The sequence below is a fragment of the Ascaphus truei genome, chromosome 5, assembly GCF_040206685.1.
Source record: "Ascaphus truei isolate aAscTru1 chromosome 5, aAscTru1.hap1, whole genome shotgun sequence".
NCBI lineage: Eukaryota > Metazoa > Chordata > Amphibia > Anura > Ascaphidae > Ascaphus > Ascaphus truei.
In genome coordinates this window covers 141,979,074-142,006,180 of record NC_134487.1, presented here as the reverse complement: position 1 = coordinate 142,006,180, position 27,107 = coordinate 141,979,074, and the positions used below count along the sequence as shown (strand labels likewise).

At 43.5% G+C, this 27,107-nt stretch overlaps 1 protein-coding gene and 1 pseudogene across 1 annotated transcript; both read right to left on the bottom strand.

The window, feature by feature from the left end:
- Positions 1–439: 439 nt before the first annotated feature.
- Positions 440–27,107, bottom strand: LOC142494682 (uncharacterized). The gene is made up of 2 exons (XM_075599114.1): positions 26,042–27,107; positions 440–516 (listed from the first exon to the last, which is right to left on the bottom strand). The coding sequence occupies exons 1-2, from the start codon at positions 27,105–27,107 to the stop codon at positions 440–442; spliced, it is 1,143 nt and encodes a 380-aa protein (XP_075455229.1).
- Positions 20,950–21,023, bottom strand: LOC142496353 (U2 spliceosomal RNA; annotated as a pseudogene).

Genomic DNA, 27,107 nt, shown 5'->3' with positions numbered 1-27,107 from the left:
TGCAAAGAAAATGAGCAGCACAGGAAGGAGTGCTGAATAGGGAGCTGGTGAATCAGAGGGGTCACAGCTCATTAGAACCTGCTGTGTTTGTATATACAGTATGTGTTGCTCCTCTTGTCTCCACAAAGTCCTGGGCATTAGCTAAATTAACCTTGAGAAAGGGTGATAATACATGGGAGGTTCAAGTGGCATTTGTGAGTGACTGAAACAGACAGAGAGAGGAAAGACAAAAAGGGATAGGAAGAAAGATAGCAAGAATGGGGTGGAGGGAAGTGGAGGAGAGACAGTTTGTAATGAGGCGAAGGCTGGATATCTCCTGACACTAACAAGTCTTTTTACTAAGGTCTCCGTTCTGCAAATCTGGGCCAACACCAGAGCAAACAACTGCCCCAATGCAGTATCTAAAATAAAGGAATCCCACTGAAAGCGAATTCAGATTTTACTTTGATAAATCTGGTGTCACTTGTTTGCTCTGGTTTTGCTCCAGTTTTGCACCTGGGAGAATGTAGAAACCACCTGCAAGATTCATAAAATGTTGAGCATACATATCCTAGTGTCAATGGCTCCTATTCAACATGTTTCCCTTGAGCAGAAAGAGTTCAGCTCCATTCATTATCATTTAAATTATATGACATTTTAATAATTAAAGAAGGAGTTCAAGCTGCTGCTTTAAAAAAAATCCATTCAGTGTGTGCATCAATACAATCTACACACTGACAAGTGATTAGCTATGTTGCCCGATCTGTGCTCCTGAAGATTTGGCTCGGGGGTTCACTAAATCTCTGTCAGTGCAGCAGAAGAGGACCCAAAATGCAAAGTTCAGTGTGGAAGATCATGTGACCAGGCAGTCGCTAGATACAATTGGTGCACTGCTAGAGAAAGGGCAGGGCTCAAAGAGGAGTGTGCCCAATGTCAGGCAGCAGCTGTAAAGGCAAATAAATTCATAGAGATATTGAGGCAAGGGAAATAAGCATAATTATGCTACTCTATAAAGCATTAGTAAGGCCACACCTTGAATAGGGAGTACAATTTTGGGCACCACTCCATAAAAAAAAATGGAACTAGAAAAAGTGCAGAGAAGAGCCACGAAAATTAATAAAGGGGATGGAGAATCTGACTTATGATGACAGGCAAGCTAATTAGATTTATTTACATTAGAAAAAGGGCATTTAAGAGGGGATATGATAACTATATACAAATATATACAAGGTCAATACAAGGAACTTTCAATAGAACTATTCATCCCAAGGGCAGTACAAATGACTCGGTCATCTCTTAAGGTTTGAGGAAAGGAGATTTCACCAGCAACAAAGGAAAGGCTTCTTTACAGTAAGGGCAGTTAACGTGGAATTTATTACTCAAGGAGACTGTGATGGCAGATACAATAGATAAGTCCAAAAAAAGGCTGGACATCTTTTTAAAAAGGAAAGATATACAGGGATATACCAAATAAGTAAACATGGGAAGGATGTTGATCCAGGGAGAAATTTGATTTTCATTATTGGAGTCAGGAAGGAATTTAATTTTCCCCTTATGAGAAAGGGGAGTGCATTACATAATGTTTCACGTCAGGGTTTTTTGTTTGCCTTCCTCTGGATCAATATACTGTTAATACAAATATTTGATAAGTATCTGTCATCTAAATTTAGCATAGGTTGCACTTGATGGACATATGCCTTTTTTCAACCTCATCTACTACGTAAGTATGTAACTATCTAACTATGTAACGTAAGACGCACATTTCCTAATACATAGGCCTGCGCTGATATGCAAATATAACTCCACCCTAACTCCTGCTCCATCAAACCCTCATCTCATCACAGACATGCCCAAAAATGGTGCAACGAAGATTACTGCATAGACGCTGCCTGGCGCAGGTATTTGTAAGCACGGTTTCCGTTTAAATAAAAACTTTGCTCTCATGTGTGACTTGATACAAAGAGCCGCTAAATTTGTCATTAGGAAAGTAGTGTTACTCTGGTTTGAAAATAAAAAAGTATTGGTACTTAATACCCCCAGTAACATCAACATTAGACTGAACAGGAATTCATGGTGACTAAATTCCATGTACACCCCTGTGTACCCTGCAAGCACTCTCTCTTCCCACAACGCTGCAACCACAGTACTTGGATCGTCATTGGGTAGTGCTTCATCCAGCAGTTCTTATCAGAGGGTAGTCGAAATGTTGGGCTAATAAAAGACACTTTTTTTGCATATTTTTGGCGTGCCTATCCTTTTGTTATTTGTGTACAGTACCTCACAGGTAATTTGATAGCACCACCCTCTCCAGTAGTCTGGTCTATATCATTTAAGTGTGTGCCCCAATCTCTTCACACACATATATATATATATATATATATATATATATATATATATATATATATATATATATATATTCAGAGCCTTGGTTTTGATCTGATCCAAAAATGTTTTTGTTTGTATGTACACTAAAAAGGACCAGGAACACGTAGCAAACATTGGAAGAGCATACAGTAGAGGGCACATGCAGGGTGTGAGAGGGAGGTGCTCAGATTGTCAACACCGTGGTCTGCATGGAAACAAACTTCCTCATACTTAATACTGCTGGTGAACTGCTTTGCCCTTAAACCCTTTAATGCTCTGCAATGCGTTGCTGCCGCCTCTTGTAATTAAGTGGTTAATGTCATATCAGCCTCCTCCCATGTTTCATTGCGAAGTCCTCCTGCAATTTTCAGTTTGGGAGAAATATTTGCACATAAAACATCCTTTGCTGGTCCTCTTTGAGGATGCGATTGTAAAAACGACCTGGTAACTCGGCCCTGATCACTACAAATGTGGGGGTGTTGCTGCTTTTGCCTACTGTATGAGCCCATAACTACCCTGCAATGAAAGAAGTATATATTAGGGGGGTTTACTCACCTTAGGTCATAAAAAGATGCAGTAACAGCGTTTAAAGTGCAGCATACCTGTGACGCTATTTACTTGCGTGGGGCTTGGGGTTGTGTGGGGTTGCATGGGATGAGGGTGTGTGTGGCAGTGGCGTATAAATCACCCCCAGGAGGCCTGGAAAGGGGCATTTTATAGAACCGCCTATTCTTCTTAGTCTCCGTACATGTGTGGCTACATCACACGCTTGTACCGCTGAATGCAGTGTTTTATTTTACTGTCAAGACAGTGCTGATGTCACTTGTGTTAAAATATTAAATAAATACATTCCCCTTGTGCCCCTCTTTCACAGTACCATAGATTTTTGCTTTTGTTTTTTTATTGTAGAATGTGAGTTACCGGACTGTGTGTGGGTTTGAACTACACCGACTTGTGTGTATGGAGGTGTGTGTGTATTTGTATGTCTTACAATTAAACTCTGAATGTCTGTGTGAAGGAATATGACAGTGTTTGTGCAACTAGGACATTTGCACACAACTGGAAGTACTCATTTACTAAGTGCTGTATAAATAATGCGCATGCGCTGCCTGACTTTAGTATTTGACACAAGCAATTATAGTGTTAAGGTCCTACGGGGCACAGAGTAGTTAGTACCAATACCTTATTTACAAACTTAGAATATGACAACATTATTTTCAAAAACCATCCCGACAGCTTTCACAGGGCCCAGGAACTGAAGCCTTGACCTGGGGCCAAGAGGGGGCTCTGACCTGCGCCCTGAGAGTGGGAGTCAGGCACCAACTTCAACTAGGCCCATAATTCCGCCAGGCCCGGGATGGCTCTCCCAGCTCTTACCCCGTCAGTGGTCCTGAGTCCTACAGTACTTACAAACATAGAGTGCTATTACACTATTAATTATTAAATCAGCAGTAACCCTATTTTTTACATTTGAAATCCCAGAATACCACAACTTTTTTTTATTTATACACTTTCTTTTCACAATTCAAGGTTTTCTTTTAGCAAGGCACTCTCTCTTTCTGTATTGATATCATAAGTATTGTATAATTCATTCTAAAATATGATCCAAATATCTTTACACCAATGTTTAATTTAAAAAAATGTTGACTACCACTTTTATTGAGGCTATTTAAGGGCATTACCAGCTTGGGATACTGTAAGTATGCCACTGGGTAGAAGTAGCGAGGATAACCTCTATTCATTCTGCTGTGAAGCCACTTCCACAGCTGAATAAAATGTTAGTCCAATTCATTTGAATTGAACTGATTTCCTCTACAGCAGAGGAAACTGACTTCACAGCGGATTGAATAAGGGCCAATGATAGAAGAATGGTGCAGGTGATGCAGAGAGTGAAGTGTTACGATGGATTTTGGAAGGAACAGGAGAATTCACAAGCCACGTTATGAGACTAATGCATGTGGCGTCTCCTCAGGCAAAGGGACAGTGCCACAGACGAGAGATAAAATACCAGTGCAGATCTCACCCTGTCACACTGATAAGTGATAAACTTCCCGTACAAAACAGGATAGGGGGAGGGGAGAGGGAAGAGAGAGATTTAGTTATCACTCTCAATCTTTCTTTTTTCTTTCTGTCTATGGAAAATATGTTGCAAAATAGTTAGCTCAGAGATTATTCCTAAACTCTAGGACAGCAGAAGGAAAAGCATTCACCTATCTGTGCTCTTTTATTCTTCTCGGCTTGGCGTTCATAGAGAAGGATTACTCCTCTACCTGCAGTAATTGTGATTTGTTTTATATAAACCTCTGCCGTAGAATGCCGCATTTTAAAGTATACAGTCGTAGAGAAATACTGTCCCATAGTCTCCCCAAGACTGTGCCAAAGAGATTACAATCTTCTTTGCTTTCTAGTACCGGAGACAAAGGGAGGGGCAGTAATGTGCACAACATTGTATACATCTGATAATTGAGTCCAATTATGTGGATGCCAGGTGGTGTATTATGGACATCTTCTTATGGAATATGCGATAGCACCACTTAGTAAATATAGGCAATGGTTTTATTCTTTTTTTGCAATTTTCGATTTCTGTACAACAATAAACATGTCAATAAAATAATGTTGATTTTAAAAAAAAATGATAATAATTGAATCCATGGGTGGTTATGCATCAATTCAAAAGTTGTGCGATTCTGGGTGAAAAACCAACTGCATCAGATGTATTATTGAAAGCATCCTATTTATTTCAACTGATTTGATACATATGGCGCAGATTCTTTTGTCCCAGAATTGCACCACTTTTGCCTTAATAGACAGAACCCATTGTTTTGTAGCCAGTGTTTAATGCTATTATCTCCCCGTCTGCCTCCCCACGCCACTCTGCTCACAGCCCTGTATAGCTAATAATGGTCAGCCTTCTGCAGTGTGACATTGAATGCTGATAGGGACTGGGGGGCCCAGCAGGGGACATTTAAAAGGCAAACTTTTTATCTCCCTTGGAAAATGTTGTGTGGACAGACAAGGATCAGACTTGTGCTGCATTTCAGAAACTGAAATCTTTGTTCCACTTTTAAACACACCATGGCAGGCTGCGGTCTTATCTGTTCCGTTTCAAGTGGAATCCATCAAGACATTTTCTACAACGACTTTTTTTTAGACTAATTAATTGCTGTTCATTTAATGTTACTTGGGGAAAAGATCTACAGCAATTTTGTTACAAACCACTTATATTCTATGTGCTCACACATTTATATAATCTACAACAAAAGTAGGATGCTGGGTGAATGTTGTGGATCCCAAGCTCTAGCAGTAAATGAGGAAATTACAAATTATAGCTCTTAATCTATCATTTATAAATCCCTGTCAAGATCCATCATATGGAGTGAGTCCTATTCATTGGAGGACAGCTCCCAAATTCTCAGAAGCAGCAATATTCATGCAAGAAAAACAGCATCAGATATATGAAGCACCTTCGCCTATGTTTTCTCACCGTGTGCCACTGTTACATGTACATATATAGAGACATATTTTGCCAATGGTCAGCAAATAAGAATACCACTTGTGAGCACATACACATGTCTCAGACAGGTCTGCGACCCTGCTTTCCTACATTATCTCTCAGCATACAGTGCTTCCACTGCAGCCAGGGATTCTGGGAAATGACATGCAAATGAGGCAATTAACAAGAAGACATGAGGTGTTATTCATATATTGTATGGTTGTTAAATGATCCAGGCTGCAGAGTTTACAGTATACAAGCAGGCAACCTAAAGTAAACCTGACTAGCCCCCTCACTTTGCATCTCAGTGTATGTTTCCTTGTAGAATATGTTGTAAAGAAATCCATGAATATAGGGTGTTTCCCATTTTCCTTTCTTTCTCTTCCAATTGTAATCTGCTGCTAGCAAGTGCTTCCTTATCTAATGTATCAGCATATGTCCACCTGTTATTTTATTTATTCTGTCAGGATAAGTGTGTGTTATTGTATCCCCCTGTCTACCCATTAAACTACACAATATGGTTGATAATATACAAGCTCTGACTAGAAGCAGAAAAGATAACGAGATCTAAAAATATATTTTCCTATATAACACTGACAGTGTGTATATGCAGCACTGCACATAGCATATTGCAGACATGATGAGGGCGATTTACGAGAGGGAAAAAAAGGGCAAAATCATGAAAAACAGCCTAAAACATTCTAGAGTGCAGCGGCAATTGTCGGTTGTAGACCGTTTGCCTTGAGAATTCTGCACTACAACCCATCCAATGCTGCGAGATTTCTGCAGCCAGACTAATGGCCCATCGGATTAACACAGCGGGATTCCCTGCATTTGAATGAGACGCCCCTGTGTGAATCCTACAGGGCTGCGAGTCCCATTCAAACGCAGGGACCCCCGCTGTGTTAATCCGATGGGCCATTACAGCCTTCTGTGGACAATCTCACGAGTTACTGCGAGACGGTCACAGATTTTCCAAGGCAAGTGGTCTAAAACCGGACGTTGCATCTGTACCTTGTGTGGCCGCCGGTCAGCATTTGTGAAACTGCTTCTAATGCACTTGCCTCCGTGTTTGTGTGCGGTGCTCCAGGTAGCGCTCCTTGCATCATCAAGGTATTTACATCGTGCCACAGCAATTAAAAAAAACCACATGGTAAATTGCTACATACTTAACAATCACACCTATGTTTTTTTGGGGCCGCCACCTCAGAGGTGGTGGTAGTGGTTGAATATTCTCCAATGCATTACATTAGGCCCATACAATCATGGCAACAATTAAAGGTAATTATTGTACTTGTTAATTGAAACATACATTTGAGATAAGCGCACTGCTCAATGTTATGTTACAAAGAAGCGTAGGGTTGAACGCTAAAACTGCCACTAAGTAAATAGCCTCTGAGTCTCTTCCCAGAGGACTCTACAGTCTAATAATGTAACAATCTAATTTGGGTGCATAAGGCACAGATACATGCATAATTGTTACCACTAAATGCATTGGGGGCTATTTACTTGAACTGATTTTTAGCGTTCACATCTACACGCTGACGCACATTTTTTACTTAAACAGCCTAATCACTGCACCCCCTAATTAATCTTGGACATTATAAATGCAATCTTACCTTTAATTGCTTGTACGAATGTGTTGTTACCACAAACAATCCTAATTGTTATGCTGTGGAGTGAATCTGTTTTAATGAAGCAGAGACCTGAAAATCGCTCTGTGCATTGTTAGTGGTCAATTAGTATGAACATGACATTGCAAAGTACATACAACAACATTGACCATGTCAATACTCATTACTCATTTATAATAAAAAAAAAATATTATGCACACAATAATAAGCAAAATATTATTTATACTAAATAACTGCTAAATGTGTATAAATTTCAATAGCTGAGTCAAATATATATATATATATATATATATATATATATATATATATATATATATATATATATATACTGTATATATAAAGTGTATTGCCAGATTGGAGTCCAGCAAATTGGAGACAGCACACCAGGAGTATATTTCCAAATGTAGTTTGGGTTGAGGTGCGCATATATATATATATATGAGAGAGAGGGAGAGGGAGAGGGAGAGGGAGAGGGAGAGGGAGAGGGAGAGGGAGAGGGAGAGGGAGAGGGAGAGGGAGAGGGAGAGGGAGAGGGAGAGGGAGAGGGAGAGGGAGAGGGAGAGGGAGAGGGAGAGGGAGAGGGAGAGGGAGAGGGAGAGGGAGAGGGAGACTGACTGAAGCAGGGAAACCTGGTTCAATTCCTGGTGTCGGCTCCTTGTGACCTTGGACAAGTCACTTTATCTCCCTGTGCCTCAAGCACTAAAAATAGATTGTAAGCTCCACAGGGCAGGGACCTGTGCCTGCAAAATGTCTCTGTAAAGCGCAACATAAAACTAGCAGCGCTATACAAGAACATGCTATTATTATTATTATATATATATATTTATTATTGTTAATGTAAAAAAGCCTCTTAAATAAGTGTAGGCGTTGCTTGACAATGAAACTAAAAAATAGAGGTGTCAAAGTTATCTAAATAGTGAAGTATTATTTCATTTAATTTTTAACTGCTGCCTTAGGGCAAAAGTAAAGACACGCCCCTAAACACCCCCTTTTCTTTTACGCACAAAGCATTCTGCAGCTAGGAGCATTAGCTGCCGCAGGGGGCGCTAACACACAAGTTATAAGGAGCGCCTTCACAAATAGCGATTGGCGTACATCGAAGGTAATCAAGGTAATTAAGAAGAATTTACAGGATTTTGCCACTTTCATTACTTCTGTTCATAGCCCCCATTGTTTTACCAGTAAACTACGACTTCAAACAATGATGGCCCATATCTACTAAGCAGAATTCTGCCATAAGACACTTTCTAGAGCTGAAGGAGACTTATGGTCTTCGTAAATATGGCCCTAATAATATAATAAATTCCAGGCCTGTGAAATGTGGCTGCTGTGCATCAATTTACCCTAAGAAATGTATGTACCATTGTATTCACTCCATTTACGTTTATTGGTGTGTTCTGCTATTGCTAATGTCAAACCTGGCAGAAACCCTCTATACTCACAAACATGTTCTTTCAAATAGAAACATAATTTCTAAATTAATGGAAAGATAATACTGGTATAAAACTTTACCCTTCCGTGGATCCCGTTCCATGAGTTGCACGCCCCTCTTGCATCAAAAAGGTAACGTTTTACCTTACATGTGCATACTGAAGGAAAGAATGCTGAATAATTGCCTGGCTACGGTGTCTAAAAGTCTGTTTAATACATAGACCACAAGGCCACTGCAAGAATTCAAAAGAGCCACGAGAACTATTTGAAGACAAACATTTACAGGAAAATGTTTTTTTTAATTAACTTTTAATTAAGTTAATTAATAGGCAATACATTCATTTTTCTACATTCTATTTTTATTAAATAAAAACAAACTTCTTTTCTATTGTTAAAATGTGTACAAGTTACCCAAAAGTTATCTGAGACGGCAAAATTGGTTTTGTCCGTGACTAATTGAAAATTTCCCCATGACACAATTATAGGATTCATATCTGGAAAAGAAAACAGATGCCGAATTGTGATGGAAAAAGCCCTTCCTGTGTGAACATTAGAAGACATAGGTACCGAATAAAGATTAGGAAAAAGTCAAATGACACACCGGCGGCAGCTGCGCCAACCACCCGAAACTTATAATTATTCTACTGATACTTGTGCAATGGTCATTTGATGGCTACAAATACGCTCATTTGGAGTTAGCGGCTTCTTCTATATTCGCTGAAGTGGCTGATTGGGTCATTTTGGGCTGAAACTGGCCACATTGGCAGATAAACCTCAAGCCCCTAAGTGTCATACTTTGGAGGCAGCCACACTCATTTCCAACATCAATGCCCTTCTTCACTTCAGTGAGTTCTTACTTGTTGTAATTGACTTTTGTCTACTATGTTATTGTCTCCAATCCCTCAAATCTCCCTTTGCACATGCAAAATATAGAGTGAAAACCAAATAACACAGTTATACAGTGGAAATAAAATAAGAATGAGGCCATCCAGATGAGATAAGCAGTGTTTATATACCATCATGTCCTATGTTTCCTTTTATTCTTCAACCTCCAGCCCAGGGTTGGCAGCTACATCCATTTGATTATACCCTCACTAAACATTCATTATTTTCATTCCAAGCACTGTACCAGAATTATGATAAAGGTTCAGAGGATATTTATATACTTACCTATTGTGGTATTATTATTATTATTATGACTATTATTATTATTATTATCTTTTATGTGTATGGTACTAACATACACTGCAGTGCATTACTATGTGGGAGGGAGGACAATAACATTATATAACACAAAGAGTACATGAGTTAAGACAAACTGAAATAATAGGAAGGATATCCCTGTCTCAAAGAGCTTACAATCTAAAAAGGTGGAGAGTGGAGACTTCACTATCAACTTTGGGACTCCTGAGTATGCGATTTTAGAATAAAAGTAAAAAAAATAATAGGAAGAAAAAAGGAGAGTGTAGGATAGACGTGTACAAAGAAGTGTGGTTTTAGAGAACCTTTAAAGTAAGTATGTTAGGGGAGAGTCTGATTGAGGAGCATGGTGGAGAATTCCAGAGTTGGCGTGCCGCATGGGAGAAGTTTTGGAAGCGGGGGAAAAGGAAGTAATGAGAGGTGGAGAGACCTAGATTATGAGAAGAGCATATGCTGCGTGTAGGAGAGTACTTGAAACTAGGTCTTAGACTAGAGAGGAGCGATGTTATGTATAGCTGTGTAGTTGAGCAGAAGTCTGTTACGTTTGACTCTATGGGGTTGCAGTGATTTGCATAGTGGAGCTGCAGAAGAAGAGCGGCGGGTGAGGTGAATGCGCTTGGCTGCAGCATTTAGAATGGACTGGAAATTAAACAGGCCACAGAGGGGGAGACCAATTAGATGCGGGGCGCAATTGTCCAATTGTGATATAACAAGTGAATAAGAATGCTCGTGGATTGCTCAGTGAGGAAGGGGTGTATTTTGGAAATATTGCAGAGGGGGAAGTGATAGGATTTGGTGAGGTACCGAATGTGTGAGATGGAGGCGAGGGAGGGTAAAATATGAAACCTAGGTATCTAGCTTGGGGTATAGTCCATGGGTTATGGAAATTATGTATCAAGCGAGATTTTGCAATAAAGTCAATGTTTCAAGCTAATATGCCCACTTTCCCCTCCAAGCTAGAGAAGGGCGATATTTTGGGGTGAATTTGAATCCGCAGCAGATCGGCCGGTTCCTTTAGTCCGCAGATTTCAGCCAATCAATCTCAAAAAGGGCGATTTCACGCTTTGCGGATTTTTAATTATTGTTACCAGTACACTCCACGGGATCTGCCACCCGCTGGCGGATGTGTAGCATCCAATCCACGGATTCAGCAATAAATTGGCAAATTCTTAAGAATCCTCCCACGAATTGAACCCAGTGGCGGATTTTGATGAATTCACGCGTATTAAAGCCATTTGCGGATTTTCCAGATTTTGGGTTGGCAATGCGAGTAAATCGGGGAAACGGATTTGGGCGCATTCGCCATCAAGCCCTGGCTTTTAGTTTGAGGGAAGCTTGCAAATGGAAATAGAGGGATTTAATGAGGACTTACTCTACATAGCCCACCAAACATCATGGAATGTATTTAATTTGGTATACGTAGCCACCATTTGTATCCCTTTTACCTTCACCAACAGCCTCCACCAAGCCTGACATTAGGTAAATCTCAGTAAACATGTCTCTGCAAGGAATGTAAGAATAAACCTCTTATGAAATCAAAGTTCCCTGTGGCCCTTATTCAAGATGCCGTGAAACCAATTCCCAGTGCTGGAGAGAAGATCTGCTCCGTTCCAATGAATGGGGCTTAAATCTTCACCATAGGAAAATGGCTTCATAGCATGTAAATTATTGTGTGTTTAGTTACCTTTCATAGGATCTTCATAAATAGCCTGAAAAAGCCGCAGCACAGGCTGTGATCCTTTATTGGATCAACATGAGAGTATTTTTGACATTGTGAGAGGAGACTTGTGAGGTCTGGAAGCTTGTGTCATACATGAGTTTTCTAGACCCCACAAGTCTCCACTCACTCATGTCAAAAGACGAGCTGTAACAAGTGTAAAGCAGACAGCTGCAACAAACATCGCTGTTTATAGAAGCCAAGATGCCCTAACACAAACCACTATGAAAAAGAATAGTACAATTAGACAAACAGGGCAGGGTTGAAGGATTGCACTGTACAGCAATACTTATTCACTGATTTACTGTATATGCATACACACACACACACACACACACACACACACGTTATGATACATGGGGGTCTTGAGTACAACTACATTTTTATGCACAAATGTTATGGATTTGATTTTTTTACGTAATAGGGAATCTATTTTAGAATGACTCCTTTTGTCACTTCCTGGTTTTAGAGCTTAAATGTTATTTACATTTTCTTAAAATGAGCTCAAGGGTTTTTGGTTCACAATTTCTTGATACTTTGATCAATGTGACAAACGTATAGTAGACAGACGCACACACATACATATTATGTAGACAGACGCACACACATACATATTATGTAGACAGACGCACACACGTACATATTATGTAGACAGACGCACAGACACATACATATTATGTAGACAGACGCACACACATACTGCTGCGCCAGCCTTTATTCTAAAACTTGCCTTGGAAAATCTGGGGCAATCACCAACATGACTCAGGTACATGATTGGGTACATGCTGCACATTTCAGTGACATTTCTGCAGAAAGACTAATGGCCCATCGGATTAACACAGCAGGGACCCCCGCTGTGTTAATCCGATGGGCCATTAGTCTGTCTGCAGAAATGTCACTGAAATGTTGCAGCATGTACCCAGCATGTACCCAGCATGTACCCAGCATGTACCCAGCATGTACCTGAGTCTTGTTGGTGATTGCCCCAGATAAGTTTTAGAATACTCGTCGGCGCACCAGTACATATTATGTAGACAGGCGCACACACATACTGTAGGTGCACACAATAGCATTTAAAATTAGATTTCCCCGCACCAATTTTGCATCAAAAAGCCCTTTATAACACTACGTACATAGGCCCAAGAGTCTTTAAGGCCTATTTATTAAACTGGGGAATTGGCCGGTGAAATCGATCTGCAACAGATCTTGCCATCATAATTAAACACATCTAAACCAGGAAGTAAGTGCTTGTTACAGTAGGTAGCTATTTCGTTTGGCTTTTTAAATCAGCACCATATGCCAATGTGTTATGTAAATGAGCAAATATTACAAGATTAAGTATTCACGTGTAATTCAATAAATGGCAAAATAGGAATTGACAGATACATATATAATTAGATTGTCAGCTCTTCGGTGCAGGGACTCCTTTTCCTACATGCCACTTTTATGTCTGAAGCATTTCTCCCCTTTATGTGCTATTTGTATTGTTTGTTATTTATATGACTATCATGTATTACTGCTGTGAAGCGCTATGTACATTAATAGCACTATATAAATAAAGATATACATACATTCACACATATATATATATATATAAAAAACGGGAGAACATGCAAGCAATATTTAAAAAGACAAAGCCAATATTGCATAGAACGGGTAAGCATCCCACATATGAACACTGAACGAATGTCAGTGACGTGTTTAACAGGTTAAAGCAAGGTGATTAATGACTTTATAAAATGATGTTTGACACTGTGATTCACTGGGGGCTATAATTGTGAAATTGAAGCTGCCATTAACTTGAAGTTTTCATTTTTTACACACGTGTATTACTACTGTGAAGCGCTATGTACATTAATGGCGCTATATAAATAAAGACATACAGTACAATACAATTTTTAACAACGTTTACCGGTTAAAAAATGAAAAAGGAATGTTAAAATACAGTATTAAGCCAGTCTTTTCTTTTTGCTCGGTTTTTAAGCTACTTTTGACCCTTTGCACAAATTTCTGTCAGCCTGCACCTTTCAGAGAGACTTCCCTAGCCCTGAATGTTATAAATGGCGTCATATCACAGAATCCTCTCTTTTGTCACCAAAAAAGTGTATGCAAATACGGTTTTTAGTAGTATTGTTTTTTGCATATATAATTCTTATTGTATACAGCGACAACTGCAGATTTTTTTTATCACTATTATTCTTATATTACTTTGCGAAGTGGAACACGAGACAGGCTCATCCTCAGCTTCGTTTTTGTTTTGTTTTTAAAAACTGGGCGAACTTGAGTTAGCGAAATAAAAAAAACCTGCAAACCTGTGTGAAAAAAATATTCCTGTTTATTTTGATTTTTCCTCCATAATTCTTTACAAATCCCAAATCCTATTTTTGGAACCAAACACCAGTGAAAGTGCCCACCATTAATAATAACGTGTCACCCCCACCAGTGTCACAGATACAATCCCATGTGGCAATACTACAAACTGCGTGACACAAATCGTCGGGGTCCTTTATAGAAGTAAAAAATCTGATGCTCGGGGCATTTCCGCCTGAATGTACCATACTTTCACTCTATTTTTCTTTTCAGTGTTTAGTTTTCTGCTTGTGTTTGTAGGTGGCCTTTGGAATATACAAATATTATATGTCACATGAGATTGTTGAGTCATACTTAGTTAGTTCTCCTTATTTCTACGGACTGCCCCAGCTGTGGAACCAAATGCTGTTTTGTTACAGTAACGCTTTTGTGTGCGTGCTTATACTGTACATGTATCTACATCTAATCTAATTAATGATATAATAATTATAGACAACAGACACCCTACAATTCACCATTTACCCTGCTCTTTTTTCACAGTATATTTGTTTTATTATTAAAATTAGCACTGCCTAAGATGTTGCATGTAGATATGTATATCGTTCTTTATATAGCGACCACAGCTGTACTTAGCGCTTTACAAGAGAGACAATAGAGCACAGGGAATTATAATACAATAAGGGCAACAAAGAAGATCAGACCATAGGGAATTAAATCCATGCCCTGGAGAGCTTACAATCTAAGTGGTATGATGGCAAAGTTACAGAGACAGCAGGTGAGGGGATAAGTGCAGTAGTTGGCAGTCATTGTTATTTTGATATATTGGATGTGTTGCTCAATTCCTGATATCATCATTCATTTCAGACTTTGTTCTAATAAAATTATTATTATTTTTGGTTTATGTTATTTTTGCTTTTTCTTACTTTGTCAAATGTATTAATGAGTCTCTGCTCAGCAACGGGGGCTGTTGAGTCTTAAATAATTCCACATTCTCAACAGAAAATATGGCACCATTGTGCAATTTGCACATTTAACTTTGCCCGTCAATACAATGGTGATAAGGCAGGAAATGAGAGGCAGTGTGATCAAAGTTGGTTTGATTACATTAATATTATTACTTCTTAGAAAGCTCCAAAATATTCTGCAGCAGAGTACAATGGTTGTGTGAAAGACAATATTAATAAAATGATAATATCAACATACATTGGTACAGGAGGTAAGATGGGGTCTACTTACAGCAACGGACACTGCACTTTCTGTGTGTCTTACTACGTGTTAAATATGCCCCTTTCTCTCTCCTCGATAACTCGACCCCTCACTCCTCACTACAATCTAATGAAGTCATCACTGGATCATGTGGTTTGTAAATCCCAGCCCGAGCTAAAAGTTAATGTTTTCAGCCGGAATAACGCTGATAAATTGCTCCACTGCCAGAGAGACTGGAAATACATTACTCTGACTGCATGTTTCTACACATCCTTACTCACTTCTCATTATACTCAGTGGGGAGGATAGGCGTAGGGAACGGCTCTAAATATGTAACCTGCAATAATATAATGGGAAAAAAAGCATGATTTAAAGGCAGGCCACAACCCAAACAAAGTGTATGTTCTCTTGTTTTTTTATTTTATTTTTAAGCATATTAAAGTTATGAACTCTTTGAAAATGTAGAACAAAGGGCTACTGTGTTTCATCTCTGGTGATGTATACAACAAAAGCCAAAAATACCCAATGCTACATCCAATGTGACAAAATATATATTGTTAAATACCTCAATGTCAGTATTCTCATGAGTAAGGGTCATTTAGTTAAACCCTTTGGTCAAAACGTTATAAGCCTGTAGCCACGTCACGGCATGACCAGTAAGCAGGTCCTAACACTACCTATTTAAATTCTCATTTACCTCTGCTGGAGGGAGAATGACCCCAGTGGGTCTGTCCACACAGGAACATGAAAAAACCTACTACTTAAAAAGTGGGGTGGGGTGAGCTTAAACCCTGGGAGGAGGGGCCACCAACCTCCAAACAACTGATGCCAGTTGAAAATCAAAATTAATAAACTTTTATGATTTTGTTGATAAGTTGATGCAGGACACTGAACATGGCAGAAAATGCATGAACTCCATTACTTAGTATAATTTACCTTGATTTTGTTTCTGTTGATTATCGTATTGATATGGACAGTGAGCATTATATATATATTTATTTATTTATTTATTTTTTAAGCACACACTGTTATTACATGAAGAGAGTCAGATTACAGTATTTCCTATTTGGAATGAAGCTTGCTTTTAAACTAACTGGTTATGCTATCCTAATTCATTCCTGATCTATTTTGTGTACAGATGTGGTCAAACCAGGACATTTCTTAACTCAACATCTTTACTGGAGAAGGCATCTGAAATACAGTTCAAAGCAATGCAGTGCCGGCCCCTGTGGCATAAAAGGGGTTACAGGAACTGTGCTATATGATGACATCAAAGAGAATGACATCATTTGTGCATTGGTGGAACTGCTACGACATTGATAAATGGCCTCCAAAAATTTCTTCTTACGCCCCCATACTTTAAAACACTAATACCAGCTGATTGAGCAACTGCATTTCCATGGCTTTATGTGCCACTCAAGAACACCTTAACAGCCTATCTACAGAATCCACCTCTTAACAAACCACAGAACTGAAGGGCACCCATTCAATGAACCTCATTAATGTCCTAGGGTACCTGCAACACGCTGCAAGGGAGAGCATTGTGCACATTAACCAAAGTGTATTTAAACATGAATATAATCATTCTTATTATTTTTATGCTACTTTTAAATATAGATGTGGACATATACACTGTGCTATGAAAAAATAAATACACATTGATTGAATGAAAAGATATAAGGTCAATATAAGGGTGTGTGTTACACATGTACACGTAAACAATGCGAGCGGGAATCTCTGACTAAAAGTGCTTACACTCTAAGGCTGAGTCCATGGTCAGCGCTTAGGCGCTGACCCGTGCTGAGGCGCGCTGACGCTTGTCAGTGAGCCCCTGCAGCTGCAATGAGAGCGGCTTTAGCAGGGGCTCGCGCACGCGTCCAATGAGGGCAAACCAGCTCTGTGACGTAACTGGCACGCCCCCGGACGGCGCGTGAACTCAGCCTCAGCGCGCCTCCGCACGGCTGGAGTCACCATGGACTCAGCCTAAGGCTTGTCCTATAGTACACATGTACGCGAGTATAGGGCGCGTGTGCGCTCGCGCCTGTGCGCACACTTTTTGTGCGTATGCTATGAGCGAATGTACTGTGTGTGTGTGTATGTGTATGTGTATGTGTATGTGTGTGTGTGTGTGTGTGGTGTGGTGTGGTGTGTGGTGTGGTGTGTGTGTGTGTGTGTGTGTGTGTGTGTGCGTGCGTGCGTGCGTGCGTGCGTGTGTGTGTGTGTGTGTGTGTGTGTAGATTGTGTGAGTTAATAATGTATTAAATAATATTTTTTAAATAAAAAAAACCATGTTGCACAATAAAAATTATTTTTATTTATTCAACTTTGACACATACACACATACACACAGATACATACATTTCAGCAGCGGTAGCGGCACAAAATCTTTATTTTCCCTGTCTTCCCCCGTCGGCCGGTTCCACGCTCTCTGCCGTGTGCACACGCAGCACCATTATAGAAAGGCTGACTAACCACAGTAACATTTCTTTATAACATATTTGTAATTTACTTTATTTTTCTTTATTTTTCTCATTTGAGTGCTGGGTATCACCACCACCCTCCCCCCCCCCCCCCACCCCCACCTCCCCATTTCTTCTTCTATATTATTTTGAACACTTTCACTTCCAGATTATTCTTCAATGCATTGCAGACCCCTCTGGCAGATTAGAGGATAATGTTGGCAATTTTATTCACGGAAAAATGTAATCTTCTTCTTAAAATTAAGGAAAGCTACTGATATTCCAAACCCCCCAATATTGCTCATTGCTTTATCTATTTACTACAAGCCCCTCAAGTGCTCAAGCAGAGAGACTAGTGCAATAAGCTCATGTGTACTGTTTGGGAATAAATACACATAGGAAGACAGTGGGAAATCAATGGGGGGGGGGGAGGAGAAGATGTACTCTGTGTTTGTAGTGTTTAGGGAGCAAACAATGTCCCGATATCCTCTTTCTGCAGCATCAATTGCATCAAACAGGATTACACTAAATAAATTGCAGACAATGGTATTGAACATGGATAATGTTCGATTTTAATACGTAGTGTAGCTGCATGTGAGTGATCACCTCAATAATGTAGTATGGGCTTCTTTGCTTTTTTATTCCTTATCCGACTTTTCCTGCATTATTTCCCCTTCTAACTTGCAAAACAAACTAATCTAAAAAATATCATTATATTTAAAAAAAAATCCCTATACTGTTTATTATATTTCCAATCACTTCCCCTAATTAAGTGGCAGTATTATTATAATTGTTGCTCAATCCATGTTTTAATCTCCTGTTTACCACAAGTAGTATTATGAGTAGAGATTTTTTTTGTTTGAAACTAAAAAAAATCAGATCCATACAGGAAAATTAGGTCACAACACAGGAATATAAGATCACCCTCATAAATGTATCATACATCTTTCATTTTATCATATACTTACTTTTAAAAAAAATACCCAGCGGCAGAAAAGACATGCACATGTAATTTAAAGAGAGCTTTCAGCTAAATGTTCTAAAGTTAAGTAGGAGAGGTTGTATGTGTGTATATATATATATATGTATGTGTGTGTGTGTGTATATATATATATATATATATATATATATATATATATATATATATATATATATATATATATATATATATATATATACATGTAGAGGTATCAGTACCGTGTTAGCCGAGCTTCAATAATCAAAAAAATAAAAAAATAAATAGATGATACCGTTCTGTGGCTAACGAAATGCTTTTATTTGTGCGAGCTTTCGAGATACACTGATCTCTTCTTCCGGCGATGTTACAATGAATGAAGCAAAAGGTAAACTTAAAACAGTGTCTCTTGGAATGTTATCTGTGCTGTTCCTTCCCCCGGTGTGGATGTGTTTTATGGCTAGAGGTGTTAAATGGTTACTGAAAGCAAGTGAAGAAAGAGTGTGTATGTGTATCAGTGTGAATAAAAATGAATGGAGAGCCCACAGTATATACAGTGCTTTACACAAGGTGTGTGTGGAGTGGGACTGGATATAAATGGACTGGATATAAATGGTGTGGGTGGGTGTGGAAATGTGCACTTCCACTGCAGCAAGGGATTCTGGGAAATGACATGCGAATGAGCACACAGTGTCACTTTTTGCCTCAATAACCATTTTTAACATGGTTCCCTATAGGCTTAAGCTTGCTGCATGGTCAGCCAGGGTTACGGTGCATACCCAGAAAACCACCCACAGACAGCTGTTTTATTTATATATATATATATATATATATATTAAGGTTATGGTGGGTAGAAAAAGTGACAAAAACCCTCCACAGTAAAGCATAAAGCAACTGTAAATATTACTGTATGTTCATTTGCACATCTTAGACAGGTCTGCAACCCTGTCTTTCCCCATTGTCACCCAGCATACAGCGCTTCCACTGCAGCAAGGGATTCACATGCAGCAAGGGATATACACAAGTATGTTTTATACACAGCTTTTAGACAGAGGCTGGGATGAGATGCAAAGCCATTAAACCCACTCACATACATGTTTCAACCTTGATGGGTATCATCAGTGTGAGGTTGGTCTTAATGGCAAAGCAGGTTTGAGACTAGACTAGGTAATCACCACTGTCATTAAGGTTATGGTGGGTAAAAAAGTGACAAAAACCCTCCACAGTAAAGCATAAAGCAACTGTAAATATTACTGTGTGTTCATTTGCACGTCTTAGACAGGTCTGCAACTCTGTCTTTCCCCATTGTCACCCAGCATACAGCGCTTCCACTGCAGCAAGGGATTCTGGGAAATGACATGCAAATGAGCACTCAGTGCCACCTTTTGTCTCAAGCTCATATTACACAAGCCAATCCTCAAGCCAATGCATGCTGTTTTAAACACAGCTTTTAGACAGAGGCTGGGATGAGATGCAAAGCCATTAAACCCACTCAGAGATTTTTTTTTTTTTTTGTAGCCAGGGTGGTGAAAAAGTGATTTCACCTCTAAAAACCGTGCTCATGGTCAAGTGAGACCAGGTGCGCAAAACTTGTGACTATAGGCTCCGGAGAGCTGCAAGTCCATGACATGGTCAGTCCTCTTCAGCCACGAGGGCCAGGAAAAGTCCTGATGTTACACCGACGTCGTCATCCGAAGAATCCGACGTCCATCCTGTTCCCTCCTAGTGCAGCAGACGCCGCAGGAGGGTCCAAGTCTTTAGGGCTTTCGGCTCACACCTACTCGCCCACCGCAGTCTTCTCCCGAGGGAATGGCGACCACCGACTAGCACACAGTCTTGCATTCTCCGAAGAAAATTAGGTGACTGATAACCCAAAAATAAAAAAACACAATCCATGGTGCGAGTGCTCCTGTGCGCTGTGCAATGCAGTGCAGGAAGTGCTCAGACGAAACGACAAAAAAAGGTGTGCACAAGTGCACGCCAGACCCGGAAGCCTGGCGGGTAAAAAAATAATGGCAAACCCCTCAGCGGAAGGCAATAAGGGGTGCCAGTGCAGAAAATGTAGGGGTGTGCAAATCTTATCCGTGCAAAAGTCAAAGTGCGTGTGGCAACACTTGACTCCACCAGGTTAACCACTCCTGGGGTGCCGTGATAAAAATAGCCCGGGCTACATATCCGCCTTCTCAGCCCATGACCAGACCAAGTGATGCAACTAGTGCCATCCTTCACAGGACAGACACTACACTTGATCTTAGCCAAAAGGCCGAGAAGCGATTCAGAGATTTTTTTTTTTTTATTTTTTTTCCCTCCCGAGAGGGTACACCCTCTCGCTCATCGGATCCCAGTCCACTTCAGTGGATAGGGAGCTTGCCCTTGGACTGTCCAACCGAAGTCAGACCCACCCTCAGTGCACAGTTTCCCTGAAGGTTTCAGCCCGAAAGCCTAGGTCTCCAGGGACATTGATGCCTTCCTCCGTTAGGATTCAGGACATCCGTCTCTTCCTCCCTCTGGCCCGAGGCCCGCAAGGGAGTTCGCATCGTCTCCCCTCTTTTGAGGGTTGTGCGGGTGCACCCCAGCCCCGAAGGGCTGGTTGTTCGAATGCCATCCCCCCTTAGCCCGAAGGCTCAGGGGTTCTGTGGTCCGGGGTCTGGACACCACCTCTCAACGAGCTAGAGGGCCAAATGCTTGCCACAGACCTTTCCTACTGAAGCCCCAGATAGGATAGTACTGCATTTGGTCATAGCTGTGCAGGCCGAGAGGAGCACTCATATCGCCTTGATCTAAGCCAAAGGGCCAAGGCACCCACAGACAGCTTTTTTTTTTTTTTTTTTTGTTTTGAAAATTCTTTTATTATGCAGCGAATCTTTACAACAAGATTATAACAGTACATAAATCATTTTCCAAACGAAAAAAAAACCGCGACGTTAACAACGGCGCAGTGCATATCCCACACAACTCACATACATTTTTATTAATGTTTTCCCCAAAAGTAAAAAAACTGTGACAAACACGGCGGTGCAGTGCATTTATACGTATGCACCGCACCACAGACATGACATATCATACACACATTATCTCTAACTTTATTGCACAGAAAAACTTTTGGGGCGGGGGAGTAAGGGGGGGGTGGGGAGGGGGGTGTTTAGTCCTCCTCCTCAGGGCCGTCAAAGATGGAATAGTCCTTGAGCAGGCTGTGGAGCAGCCTGCGACAGTCCTGTACCGACATCCTCTTCCTCCCCTTGATCAAGCGTTCCCTGGCGAATAGTAAAACGTCCTTGAAACAGCACATTAGACGCCAACCGGCTTCGATTGCGTCCTCTGTGTGTGTTCCTGTGAAAAGTCCGTGGAACACCGAGTAGTACGTGACGCACTTCCTCGGTATATAATCCTTTAAGTCAGTGTCCAGCGTGCGCAGCAAGGCCTGCGCAAAGGGGCAGTTCCAGAAGAGGTGTATGATGCTTTCCTCCACTGGGTTGCACCTGGGGCAGTGCCTCACGAGGCTGAGTTTACTCTGGTACTTGTCCGCATTCACAGGGAGTCCCCCGTGTATGGCCTGCCAAGCAATGTCTTTGTGTTTGTTCATTAGTCTTTTCGATGCCACATTCCTCCACACCGTTCCAAAGGTGTTGGGGTGGAGACCTGGGACCGATTCCATGATGTCTTTAGCCCTGATCATTTTGTAGATGACCTTGGGCTTCCACAGGTCTGGTTTTACTCCCTCCAGATTGTTCTGCCTCACAAACTTCTTCACGTCCTTGTAGAACCAGGGCGTGCGCCAGCTGTAAGGGATGGAGCTGTCCCACTTGTCCCACCCCAGTGCTCTCCAGAGCGGCAGGAGTAGGAGGCGGGACATGGAGTAGCCAGAGGAGTCTTTGTCGCAGTCTCTCAGGGTGATCCGCACGCAGTTGCTTACAAAGAAGGCGCGCAGCATAGTGGGGATGTCAGGGATTCCTCTACCCCCCTTGTGCGGCTCTTTGTACATCACCTCGCGCTTTCCCCTCTCAAACTTGGCCCCCCAGACAAAGCGGAACACTGCCATGGAGATCTCCTGGCAGGTTCTGGTCGAAGGCGGGTATGCCTGGGCCACGTACTGCAGGACAGGGAGGATCTCGTTCAGCAGTACCAGCTTTTTCCCCTCAATGGTGAGGGGTCTGAGGCGCCACCATCCGATCTTCTGCTTCACCTTGTTCAGCCTCTCGTTCCAGCTCTTCAGGGCAGCGGCCTCGCTCCCCACACCAAACCAGACTCCAAGGATTTGAATGAGGCCTGCTCTGATGGGGAAGGGGAGGGGGTCGGCAGTCAGGTTCCAAAGCCCAAATAGCTTGGTCTCTGACTTCCCGCAGTTGACTTTTGCTCCTGAAGCTTTCCCGAAATCCTCGCACGTCTGGACCAGTGTCTTCACCGACCGGCTATCTGCGCAGAAGATGGTGACGTCATCCATGTAGAGCGAGCACTTCACTTCGCGTCTCTGGGGTCCTGGCACGACGATCCCTCTGATCTCTGCGTCTCGTCTGATGCACTGGGCGAAGAGCTCTATACAACAGACAAAAAGGAGAGGTGAAAGAGGGCAGCCCTGCCTAACCCCTGAGAGGACAGGGAAGGGGTTAGTCTTCCATCCGTTCACGATCGCCACACTGCAAATGTCAAGGTACATCAGGTTAACATAAGAACAGAACATCTCCCCCATCCCATACTCACGCAGCACCCTGCCCATGAAATCATGGGAGACACGGTCAAAGGCCTTCTCCTGATCAAGGGTGACCAGGGCCGCGTGTACACGGCGGTCTTTGATGTAGTGGACTGTGTCTCTGATTAGGGCGAGGCTGTCTGCGATCCTGCGTCCGGGGATGCCGCACGTCTGGTCTGGGTGGATGATCTGGCTGATGACCTTCTTCAGTCTGTTCGCTAGGACTTTTGCTAGGATCTTGTAGTCCGCATTCAGGAGGGAGATGGGACGCCAGTTCTTGAGGTCGCACCTCTCCCCCTTCCGTTTGTACAAGAGCGTCAGCATTCCTTCCCTCAGCGTTGGGGACATCCTACCTTCTGCTTCCATTTCCCTGTAAAGCTCGAGCAGGTCCGGGCCGATCAGGTCCCACAGCTTCGTGTATAACTCAGCTGGGATACCATCTCCGCCCGGCGTCCTACCCTTCTTAAAGGATTTGGTTGCAGCGTGGAGCTCCTCCAGCGTCAGGGGGGCGTTCATGGCTGCTTTTCCTGCCGGGTCGATGGTGTTTGTAATCCCTGACAGGAATTTGTCAGCCTGGTCTCGGTCTGATACTTTTGGGGAGTAGAGGTCTTCATAGAAATCTTTCACGACTCCCATGACTTCCTCCTTCCCCTGCTGCACGTTGCCTTCTTTGTCTCGCAGCTCCCTCAGGGGCATGTGGGCAGAGTGGAGTTTCTTGAAGAAGAAGGCATTGCATTTCTCCCCCCTCTCAAGGTTCTCCACCTTGGAACGGAAGATGATTCGTCTGGATTCCTCCTCAAAGTGCTTTTGCAGGCTCTCCTTGGTTTCCTCCAGGTCGTCATCCACGTTCCATCCACAGCGTTTGAGGTCATGCAGGGACTGCAGCTTGCGCTGCAGGCCCTCGAACTCCCCCTTCCTCTCACACGCCAGGCGTCTGCCCTTTGCCTGCAGGAAGCAACGGATCCTTATCTTCGTGAATTCCCACCACTCTGCAGTGCTGGGGAAACAGGCCTTTTCTTCTTTCCATGCTGTGTATGCTGTTCTCAGCTCCTCCATGATCTCCTCCCTTTCCAGCAGTGCGCAGTTCAGCTTCCAGGATCCTGGCCCTGGGGGGAAACCTCCTCCCAGGCGCCCCTGGAGATGAATGGCTCTGTGGTCAGAGAAATGTACTGCGACCATGGAGTGCTGTCTGTGCTGTACCTGCTTGGTGGTCAACAGGAAGTCAATCCGAGAACGCACGGAACCATTTGGGTGGCACCAAGAGTAGTTTGCGGCGCCTGCTCCCATAGATCCTACCACGTCCTTCAGGGATGCCTCCCCAATCATCGCCATGAGTAGCCTGGACGTCACATCTATCTTTGATGATTTGCTGGGGGGCACGCGCCCCCCCACCTCAATCGTGCAGTTGAAATCCCCACCCATCACCACTGCCCTGGAGGTTGCGAGCCAAGGACGAAGGTGCTGGAAAAGTTCCAAGCGCTCATTTCTCCGGGGGGCGGCGTACACATTGATGAGCCTAATCGGCTCCCCTGCCCACGAACCGTCTACGACCAGTAGTCTGCCGCAGACGAGTTCATTGACAGAATCAACAGTGAAACATCCCCCCCGGATCAAAATGGCTACACCCGCGTTCCTGCACCCGTTCCCCCCAGACCAGTAGGAGGGGCCGTGAGACCACTGCCCGCTCAGGTGCCTGTAGGATCGAGAAAAAGGTAAGGCACATTCCTGTAGCATATACACATCACATTTCTGTAAAGAAAGGAATGTTAGTACTCTGGCACGTCTCATCCGCTCTCCTATGCTCCTTACGTTAATGGAGAAAATGTTAAAAGACGCCATTAGTTTGGGGATAAAGGGTTGGACAGACTTGCAGTGATACTAGTTACCATCCTCACTGGCGTGGGTGGTCTTGTTGATCTCCTCGCACAGCTGGTCTAGCAGATCCATGGTTTGCCCAAGGTTGTCATGGAGGAGGAGGGTCTCTGCTGCCTCTCGCCCCTCTCTTATGAGCTCTTCCACGGTCACTTGTGTCTCGCTAGGTGGCTGTTCTAAAATGGCCGCCTGCTCCTCTGCAATGGCTGCCTCCTGCATCTCTGCTTCCTCCTCCTCCAGGTCGCTTTCAAGGTCACTGTCAGCGTCGCTGGAAGTGGGTGAGTCGCCGATTTGCATTTGGGCTCTCTTCTGCTCCAGCCCCTGGTGCGGGCTATCCGTCTCAGGGGCTCTCCTCTTTATTCCCTGCTTCTCCGTTCCGGTCTGGGCTATGGGGGCGGTATCTGTAGCAAGGGAGGAAGAGGGAGGAGGTGCAACAGCCTCGGGGCTGGGGAGAGGTGTTACAGAGGGAGGGGCTGCAGCCTCATGGAGCGTGGGGGGGGCTGCAGTGGAGGGTTGGGAGGAGGGGGCAAGGGGTGGTGGGTGGGCGGGGAGGGTTGGGGTAGGGGGGAGGGTGGGGGTTGCAGCAGCAGTGGGTGTGGGAGGGAGTGTTGCTGCAGGGGTGAGGGTGGGAAGGGGTGGGGTGGGGGCTGCTACTGAAGGGGCAGCGGGCTCAGGAGCCGCAGCGGGCGCTGCTTGGGTGGCCTCCTTTTCCCTTTGCTCCTTCTGATACTTACCCCCTTGTGCCTTTACGGCTTGGTTTGCAGGGGGCTTCTTGGCTGCCTTCTGGGTTGCTGTCAGGGGCGCGCCCGGTGCTGTGCCTTTCGCCGCAGCCTCTGCATAGCTCCTGACCCTCAGCTGGCAGTCCCGGAACATGTGGGTTGTCTCTCCGCACAGGTCACAGGTTTTCTGGCGGGGACAATCCTTAGTTTCGTGTCCGGTGTTCTTGCAGTTTCTGCAGGCTTTCAGGGTGCACTGTTTCCACTGATGCCCCAGGTTCCCGCAATTACCGCAGGTCTGGGGCTGGTCAGGGTAAAAGATCCTCCCTGAGCTGCCCGCAAGTGAAAAACTGGGAGGGAGGTGGTGCAGCCGATCTGCCGCTTCTGGATTTGGCCACAAGCGAACTACCATGCTCCACTTTCCCACCCAGTACCCCAACTTGTCCTTGATCCTGCTCGGCTCCTTCACCACGGTGCAAGAGCGCCGCAGAAAGGTAGCAATATCCTTTCCAGGGATATGGGGGTTCCTCACCGTCACAGTGATCCTCTTCTCGTCCCTCTGGATAGGGCAGTTCACGTCGAACTCTGAGAAGGGGACCTCCTGTTTCAGGGTCTGGAAAGCCTCCCAGTACCTCCTGCAGGCTCCCGCCGTGGCGAATGTGACGAAAAACAGGCCACCCCTGAGGTCCTGGATGCTCAGGATCTCGTCCGGAGTAAAGCCTGCTTTGCTCACCAGCTCCTTGGCAAAGGTCTCAGCGTCCAATAGAGGGCGCTGTCCGTCGACCTCCCTCAGCTGCATCACCACTGTCTGCCTCATCCAGGGTTCCAGGCGGGGGATCCTCCTGTTGCTGCTGCTCCCAGCTCCAGGGTTGGAGCTGGGGCCGCCGCTGCTGGTACTTGCAGTGGGGGTGAGGCCGCTGGGGGTGGCAACGTCGCCTGAGCCGCTGGAGCTGGTTGCCGCTGGGCCTCCTCCGTCCGTCTCCTGGCTGCTGGGGACCGTCTTCGGGGGTGCCGTGTGCTTCTCCTTCTTCGTCTTCTTCTCCTTGTGCAGGGTGGTCCCGGCGGGCTCCATGGCAACCTCCAT

What these genes read in the sequence shown, in the direction of transcription:
- LOC142494682 (XM_075599114.1), bottom strand. Translation starts at nt 27,107, where the DNA reads ATGGAGGTTGCCATGGAGCCCGCCGGGACCACCCTGCACAAGGAGAAG. An exon ending in AGCCGTAAAGGCACAAGGGG is followed by an intron (nt 517 to 26,041) that starts GTAAGTATCAGA and finishes TGAATCTTGCAG; the next exon opens with GTGGTTTCTACATTCTCCCA.